At 36.5% G+C, this 9,660-nt stretch overlaps 1 protein-coding gene across 1 annotated transcript; it reads left to right on the forward strand.

Annotated features, from left to right (window-relative positions):
* The first annotated feature begins 650 nt into the window (after positions 1 to 650).
* On the forward strand, positions 651 to 3,431 carry LOC116006826 (bromodomain testis-specific protein-like). The gene is made up of 7 exons (XM_031247324.1): positions 651 to 928; positions 1,077 to 1,383; positions 1,451 to 1,549; positions 1,646 to 1,714; positions 1,793 to 2,051; positions 2,165 to 2,271; positions 2,376 to 3,431. The coding sequence occupies exons 1-7, from the start codon at positions 651 to 653 to the stop codon at positions 3,429 to 3,431; spliced, it is 2,175 nt and encodes a 724-aa protein (XP_031103184.1).
* The last annotated feature ends 6,229 nt before the right edge of the window (positions 3,432 to 9,660 follow it).

Here is a 9,660-nt window from a genome sequence, read left to right on the forward strand (position 1 = left end):
TGCCCTCCCCAAAAAAAAAAAAAAAAAAAAAAAAAAAAAAGAAGCTATTACAACCATTAAGGTTTGGATGAATAGGATTAGTCTTAGCATGTGACTAGAGGTCATGAGTTTGTCACCCTTGAGATCCTACCTAACATGAACATGATTATTTTTAGTGTGTGATTACTAGTTCATTGACTAAGGAAACCTATAGTTAGACCAAAAAATAATAGTCATTGCAACTCATGGGGTGTGGATGAGATGAGCGGTCTCTTCTAATTTAACAAGAGTTCTCGGGTTTGTCACCCTTAGGTCCTACCCGGTATGAATATAATTAGTCTCAGTTTGCCCTACCCGACAGAAATAGAATTAGTCTTAGTGTGGTTGCTAGTCCACGGGCCCTAGAAACATATAATCAGACCAAAAAAATAATAGCTATTGCAACTCTTTTGCTCATCTCTATCATGCATAATAATGATTGCTAATTCCTGATCTGGAAACTAATGATCTCCTTGCTCCAAATTAAGAAAATGAACCAAACAAAGCTCATCCAAACCAAAGATTATCACAACCCATATCTCTCTTTTCAATTTGTTTCCTCTGTATCATTATACACATTCTGTCATGCCTTTTGCAGAACATTAAACAGGACCAGACCAGCTGTTTTCTATATGAGGATTGAAGCTGTTGTGCTAGATCAAAGTGGGGGAGGGGAAATGTATAGATCAGTGTTGAAAGATGGGCAGAGCAAAAACCAGGTAAGGAGAAACAGCCCCCGCCTTTCGGCCTTAAACGCCTCCAAGGAAACACAGCAGAAGAAGGCTTCTGAGGGGGCATCTGAGAAGGAAGAATGCCATGGGGACAAAAAGCAAGGGCAGCCCTCCAAAACAAGGGCAGGGGTGAAGAGAAAATTCTCCAGTTTGGCAGCCAAACATGTTTCTGAGGTTGGGTTTAACAAAAAAACCAGGCAGTTTTGATGTGCATTGTTTGTGCATTGTTAGTGCAGCTCAGTTCCTTTTCAAGTTTCTGTCATTTTCCTATGATTCTGTGGTTTGGGAATTTAGGACTTTTTCTGTGTTTTTCTCTTTGGCTTGCAGGGTAGTAGCCACGGGCAGCAGCGGGGAGATCAGCCCGCGAATAACGGTCAGTCTTCGTTCATTTCTCAAAGACTATTTGAAACCTTTGATTAACAACATCAAGAATTTGCAACGGTCTTTCAGGTGTACCTACAAAATTGCCCGAAAAACGCCTACTCGAGCTGATTCTAGACATACTGCAAAGGTACTTTACACTGAATTAGTGTATACTGATCGCGTTACAGATGTTTATGTGTTTGACAATTCGCGTTGTGTTGACAGGAGAGATGCCTATGAAATATTTGCCGAGCCAGTAGACCCCAATGAGGTTTAATCTTATGGACTTGAATCCAGTTCATCACCACTATAAATTGACAATGTTTTTGTTTGTGAAGGTTAAGGATTACTATGAAATCATCAAAAACCCTATGGATTTTGGAACCATGAGGGCTAAGCTTCATGAAGGGATGTATGAGAATCTTGAACAGTTTGAGGTATGAATCTTTTTTATTGGCTCAACTTTACGGATTACATCCTGTGTTTCGTCTTAACTAAAAGTCTAAACATATAATCGAATTTTTCATATGCAGCATGATGCATTCTTGATCCCAGATAATGCAATGAACTTCAACTCCCCTGGCACCATTTATTTCAGACAGGTATTTTGAGGTTCACTTCTTTATGCTAATATCTTCTTCTATAACAGTTAGTTAACAAGCTGCTTCGAGGTTTTGCAGGCTCGTGGCATATGTGATCTTGCCAAGAAAGTTTTCCATGTCCTGAAAACTGATCCTGAGAATTTCGAGATGGAATTCGCGGGGACAAAGCGAAGATCCATAAGGAAACTGCAAAATGAAACCAAGGAATTGTCAAAACCTCAGAAAGATGCCAAGCCTGATAATCCAAGACCTGATATTGCTGCAAATGGTCCACTGTTCTGCCTCGGTGCCCCATCAACACTCGCGAGGAGCAGCAAAGGGAGCCCGCGATTTGGTGGTAATAACAAAGACCATGTCTTGTTTCCTGGAAAACCGCGTTTTCCAGGGAACTGCGTTTACTTCAATTCTCCAGTTTTCGTTTCTGTATTCACTTCTTGGCATCATTTTCAGGGAATGGAGATGCTCCCAGGTCTTGTTCTGCTGAAGTTAGTCGTCGTTCTACATACACAAATTGGAAATCCTCCCTCGAAAACGAGTGCCCCAAACCAGCAATCCCGGTGAGCTTTCCCATCTGCTGCAGATTTTAGTCCTTTCTTGCTGTGCACCTGAAAAGACCAGACTGATTGTTTATGATGTTTCATCTTTTTTTTCTCGTCTCTAGCTTAACGAGCTGAACGAAAGCTACAGAGAGAGCCTGACAAGATTCGTGGAAGGCTTAGGACCGACAGCGAAAAGGATTGCCAACAGGAAACTACAAGCTCTCGAGGCGAACATTGCCCCAGTCCAGACTCCATCATTTCAAGTTCCAACAGCCTATGCCACATTCCAAATGCCATCTTCTGTGCCCTCCATTTCCTCAGCTGCCCTGACCTCTGATCTGACCCTGCCTGATTCGATACCCGGCTTTGGCCCTCCCGGGAATCTGCCCAGCATTGCAGAAACAGCCAACAAGCAGAAAAGCTCCAACAAGACTGCCCCGGGATCAGTTCTGCAGTACAAGAGGAGCACCAAAAAAGTGTCTGAAACAGAGAAGAGGGCTCAAAACCGAGGCAAAATTAGTGAAAAGCAGCCCGAAGATGCATCCAAGAAGACCAGCAGTTCTAAGCGGCCCGCGGGATCATCTGTGATAGTGGACACAAGAAAACCAGACGACAGCAAATTCCGCCCAATCGTCTTGGCTCTAGAGCAATCCTCACCCCCCGAGCTGAAAACGAGGAACAGGAGAAGTACTAATGCATCAACACTCCCCCCGAAATCTCAGAACAAGTCCACCCCCGCGCCTCCCTGCAAGAACAACGCCAAGGCGGATAAAGCCAGCAACAGCAGCAGCAGCAGCAAGGCGCCCGCCCTGCAGCCTCCAACAACACAGCCAATGCCACCGCCAAGCCTTCCATTGCTCTCGGGCTTCACTTTCAATATGCCATTCCTGAAAGCACAGCTAAACCAGATGAATCCTTCTGCTGCTGCTCCTCACACATGGGACACCAGGCTGTTTGAAGCAACACCCAGACTTGCTCCCAGAGATTATCTCAGGTTTGGAAGTAGTGTCAGTTCTAGTGCTCTGAACCTTGCCCCCAACCTAGATGAACATCAACAAATCCCACCACCAAGGGCTTGCCTTTATGGTAACAATACTACTGCTAACAATGCTCAATCATCCTGGCAGTCCTTGGCCCCTCCATTAGACTCTGATTTGTCCCTTCAGCTATATAAGTAAATTGCATGCTATGAAAACAACATTTAAAACAACAAATTAAAACCCTCCGTATTTGGTTGCATATGCATCATTCTTTGATGATTTATTGTTGTGTTTGATAGGATATTAGGATTGGTATAGTACTTCTTAAATGTATGAATTTTATCTATTAGGTATTAGAGCATAAGATTTTGCAGGGATGACACGGAAAGAGAAAATGGGAGAGGGGTCTTAGTTGGTGCGTGCAGTGCACGCGCAATCTGTGTGCGAATGGTGTGCTTAATGCGCCTTAGATTGGTATAGTACTTCTTAAATGTATGAATTTTATCTATTAGGTATTAGAGCATAAGATTTTGCAAAGATGACACGGAAAGAGAAAATGGGAGAGGGGTCTTAGTTGGTGCGTGCAGTGCACGCGCAATCTGTGTGCGAATGGTGTGCTTAATGCGCCTTAGCCTCACATGTTGGTGTGTTTTGTTTTCCTAATGGACCTCACAAAAATTAACACTTGCATGACCATCCCATTTTTCTTTCACCTCTTCCCTCTTTCCTTCACCTCACTGATGATCCCAGAAAAACCATTGATGGTGATGCCCTTACAAAAATTTGCATGGTGAAGAATTTGAGTTATACTCAAATAAAATGAGACGAGTGGAGTTAGTTGTTCACTTTTTCATAGTTTGTAGGAGAACTTTATTATTTTTATTGATTTTTTGAGTTTTCTTTCTATTATTTTACTGACAATTACATATAATTGTATATTTTTCTAAAAATAATTTCAATTTTAATTAAAAAAGAAAGCTTTGAGACCCTAATAAAAATTTATTGATATGTCATTGTCAATTATAAAAAATGTGTCAATTTTAATTTTCTGTTAATATTATAAGTTACACATTCTCAAATTAAATACGAGATATATATATATATATATATTTTTTGGAAAGTTCATAACCACTACATAAAAATAACCCTAGTTGGCATAAGACCACAAGAATGTATCATCATAAGTTTGGAGTGGCATGATGTGTAGCACCAGTGTCAGGGAGCTAATTATGAGATAATGGGGCGGTAGCTAGATGATCAACATAAGTCATATTAACTTGAGGAACGGGTGCTCCTAAATATCTTCGTTAACATTGCAGGGCAGTATGACCAAAGTTGTTACATTGCCACAAACACATCTGCAAGCACGAGGTTGATTAGTAGTGTGTTCCTACTTCCTATTGAGAAGCAGTGGTTGGTTCTCTCTGTGCAACAAGTACTGACGGTGGGGTTGGGGGAACAACCAAAGAGACATCATCTGCATAGATGAACTGATATGTAGTGAAATAGTCATTGAGTTGATCAATTGTTGCAGGTTCATTGGTGATCAATGAGAGACCATTGCATGTTATTGAGGGCAAAGGCCCTTGAAAAGATAGAGACTTTGTTCATTCAAACTAATCAATCGGCTTACTTTAGCAAGTAGTCCAATCAAAACCTTGACTTTGCCAAAACACTTGTGTGGAATCCTCTTGCCGCAAAGATTGCAACTAAGGAGACTTAGAGAACGTGCTTGAAGAGATTACCCAAGCACAGCTTCAATAGCTTGCCACAGTGCCTAGGACGTAGTATGTCTCACTACAACATACATATCCTCATCGGATAGAGATGAGATGAGCATGTACAAAATAAAAGAATCATGACCACCAATTTTGAGCTGCAGGATTTGCTACCATGAAACATCCATCTAGAGCCTGGATGAAAGAAGTTGGACACGGAAACGTGTCATCGGCGTATCCACTGAGATTTTGTCCCCAAAGAAAGGGAACAAGTTGGATTTTTTTTTTATAATAAATAGTTTGAAGAGCTAGGATATAAAGTGACGGGTTGTATGTAGGGTATTTATCAATGTTGGGGATGGGAAAAAACATTGCCGGGATCGTTAGGTTTGTTGATACTATATGAGAACAATAATTTTATTATTAAACAATCCAATTTACAACCCTCCTCCAAGAAGAATTGTGCTATGCCCCTCGATCCCTATAGAGGGGAAGAGGCTGCCTGGTGATCCCTAGGTTGCACCACGTCCGGTCATTAACTCCTCACATTGTTATCGTCGTTTCTAGGATCAACCAACACCTCACATGCACATGTACCTACGTATGTAGTGCCGGTAGTACATTATGCATAGCGTTCAAATTCATGTGCCTTCCAGAAGTCTTCGAGCTTACTGCGTACAATTAGCTAGCCTTGCGGCGGATGCATGTAATTTACAAAGTATATGAAAATATGTATGTATAAGAATATAAAGAGTCCTAGTCAAATGAGAAGGGATATAAAGTAGATTGACAATAACATAGGGTATGGAGAAGAAATTCTAGTATAACTAGAATATAGAGTCCTAATAAACTTTGTTAGTTTTTTTTAGTACCATTGACTCTATTACAATGCAATATATGCTCATAACTACTTTCTCAACCTATTGAAACACAAAGAGTCAATATCGCTTCCACTGAGGCTCGGACCCACAACATCCATATGAGAGTGCATTCTTGGTGCAACTTTGTTAGTTACGGAGTAATATTTGAAAAAAAAAATGTAATTTACCATTATAAACTAGTGAAGTGTCAATTAACCAATCAAAAACTAATAAAATCGTCAAAATCGCCTCCTAATAAAAAATGATTAAATTTAATCTTGTAAAAGATTAAATCTCTTATTATAATAAAGAGAGGGGATTTGGCCTATAATATTGCCTCATTCTCCCGCCCAAGATTTTGTGTTTTTTTTTCTTTTTTTTTTTAAATGGATTGCTTAATGAAGTAATCTGATTTGAATACCTAATGTATTCCATTTTCCAATGCTATTGATTGCTTTTCAACAGAAGTAATTAATTAGTATCATTAGCAATGTACATTTTTTACTTTTACAAGTTACAATAAAAGCATGCATGCTAAAAGTTAATAATTACATTTTTTTGAATCTAAATTTTAGTGGGAAGTAGCCCATAAATACTGATGTCCTGGTGAAATTTCACATTCACATTGAAACACAACTGCACATAGAGAGAAAAAGATCAGAAAATAAGAGGTGATAACTCATTCTTACATTTTTTATGTTTATGCAGTGATATATAGATAACTTTTTATTTGATTTTCTCATTTGTTTTGTATAATCTGGAAAGCATGATAGACACTGAAAATTTCACACAGCTCTACCTATTCCTGTAAAGAAACAAAATACTGATGTCTAGATGAATGAAGAGAAAGCTAAGTTAGCGTTGCAAAGTTATCAGTCAACAGCCGCCCGGTCTCAGCCACCCCTTTTTTTTCTTTTCTCAGTCAACAGAAGTCCGCCGCAGAGACAATCTCAAATCTCACCCCCGGTCTCCTCCACCGACCTCCGCCATCTCTGTTCGCCTCCGCCGTCGCTCTTCGCCTTTGCCGTCGCCGTTCGCCTCCGCCTTCGCCCCCGCCCCTACCGTCGCCGTTCCCCTCCACCTCTGCCTGTCCGCCATCGCCCTTCTCTATTGGAGTGTTGGGAGATGACTTTTGGAAGTCAAAAAAAAAAAAACAAAAATGATAAGAGAGAGATGTGACCTATTAGGATTGAGAGAATGCTTTTAATTGCTTTTGTTTTTTACTTCTTTGAGAAATGGTTTCACGTGACAGTCTTGGAAAATGAAGATAGTTTTTTTTTTCTTCTTTTTTAAGAAAGAATGGAGTTAGCAGCAGAAACATGCACTTTTAATGTCTTCTATATAAGAACTAAGTGGGCATATTTTATATAAATGTCTTCTATATCTAAATAAATGGAATACAATGTTTTGATGATACAGTCTATTATAGCAGTGCACCATAAGTATGTGATGGTGAGGCTACCAATTTATAATGTATATTTGGAAAAGAAATTATCAAATTATGACCATCCCAATGAATTTTGCGCTGAAACAATAAAAATTGGGATGAATATTAAGCGGAAAAAAGCACAATACTAATTTAGTACACATTATTATCATAAAAAAGATTTATGAAAAAAGCTAAAATAATAATTTAGGCCTGAATATAACTAACATAATACATAAATAAAGAAAATGACATCACAGTACTTTATCATCATTTGCATACAAATTTAGATTATTAGCCTTTTATTATTAAAAAAAATACCCAAACAATCAATATGAACACTATATAATATTTGTGTGTTATATATTGGTCATTAATGTTTACAATATATATATATATATATATATATATATATGTATATATATATATATGTATATATATATATATATATATATTGGTCATTAATTATTGGAGTAGGCTGCAAGTTACACTATACCCAATGTAGACAACAAAAATTTACTTTCCCCGTAGATCTAGGCATCTAGCATTGTTGCCATGCAATAATCATTGATAGTCAAAATTGCGTATCTTTAGTGGCTGATATATAGAAGTCAGAATGAGAGTTGAGACTATGAGTATCTGAAACTCAGAAAGTGAGATGACAGATGAGACTCACCGGGAGGTAGAGAATCGGAGACGGAGTCACGGTACAATGGAGAGGCAGAGATAGATTCACGAAGATATTGAGAGGGCTAGAGGGGTGACTGGGTGCGAGTCGAAGAACCAGAGAGAGAGCGATGGGTGGGTGAGAGCAGCGAAGGGTGAGAGATAAAGACAGTGAGTATGAGAGTGGTGAGTGATGGAGAAGATAAGAGGCAAGTAAAAGAGAATTTTATGTTCGAAACCCTAAAATGAATCGTTCCAAAAAAATTACAGTATTTTTTAAAATTATAATTGTGATAAAAGTATTATATATTTGGAATTATGCTAAATATTATACTTAAACCTATTGTTTCATTCTAAATTATGCATTTAAAAATATTGAAAATTTTCAAAAACTCATATTTAAGCCTACAATTTGTTATTTTAAATTTTACTAAATATCTTTTTTATATGTACTTAAAAAAATAACTTTTTTATATTGATGTTTAATTAGGTGTTTTTGTTGAATACAATTTTTTATGACTAAATGATAGCACTCAATACCAACAATATGACCATGGAAATATAGTAGAGATCTTAACTTATGATTTTACAAAGAAATGTTGGTTGCAACAAAGAAATATGTATCGTTTTGAAAATTAAGGGGCGACATTTACACACCACTAATAATTCAGGGGTGACATTAATAATTGACATATTATTGAGGGGCATAAATTACAATTTTCCCTTAAAAAATTGTCTAAAAATTATTATTTTACGTCTCATTTAGATTTGTGAAAATAATTGTGTTGTAATAATGTGTGTTTATTTTAAATAATTTTTAAAAAGTATATTAAACAAATATTATACTGTGTTAGAGTCAATAGTACTCAAAAATTATTTTTTGAACAAATTTTAAAATTTTAAATTTTAAATTTATAATAGAATTTAATTCTTCGTATTATGTTAGAATATTTTGAATTTATTATTGATTTTTCGTATTAAAATTATGAAATTATCATAATATTACATGAATTTTATAATATGTTCTATTTGTGCATCACAAATTCACAATATATAAGTGTAATTATGTAGCTTTTTGTACATGTTTTATACTTAATTTATTATTTGTCAGAAAAAAAAAAATTTACATGCAATCACATATTCATATCATTTAGTTAATATTGTATACTATCGCTTAATACTCTTGGAGTATATTCTTATATAATTGATTGAATTAATATTGTGTATCGCACGGGTGAAATTTTAAATACTTTACATTCAACTCTTTTAATATAGTTTATTATTTTAGTAATTAACCACCTTAAATATCAATTTATATTTTAATTACAAATATTTATGTTCATAATTTTATCATATCAAATCAACATAATTTTTAAATAATAAAACTTTATAAATGAGTAAACATCTTATTTCCTTATTATATATGAAATTTAATAATATTAATAGTTTTTAATAACATAGAATTATTTTAATATTTCAAATATTTAGTCGTACGGGTAGCATACTAAGTAGTCAATAACGCTCACGCTAACAATTAAACGACTAAAACCGGTATTTCATATAAATATAGGGAACGAAAACAATATATATTTAGATATTCTCCAAAATAAAATGAGTAAATAAAAAACGACCATATAACGGAATTTTGCAAGAGACAAGAGAGTAACTGTACTGAAAAGGAGGAGAGTTCGTTAAAAATGCGCGCTTTGCCAATTTGCCCCTCTCTCGTTCTCTCTCTTTCTCTCTCGTTGCGAATG

The sequence above is a fragment of the Ipomoea triloba genome, chromosome 15 (assembly GCF_003576645.1).
Source record: "Ipomoea triloba cultivar NCNSP0323 chromosome 15, ASM357664v1".
Classification (NCBI taxonomy): Eukaryota; Viridiplantae; Streptophyta; class Magnoliopsida; order Solanales; family Convolvulaceae; genus Ipomoea; species Ipomoea triloba.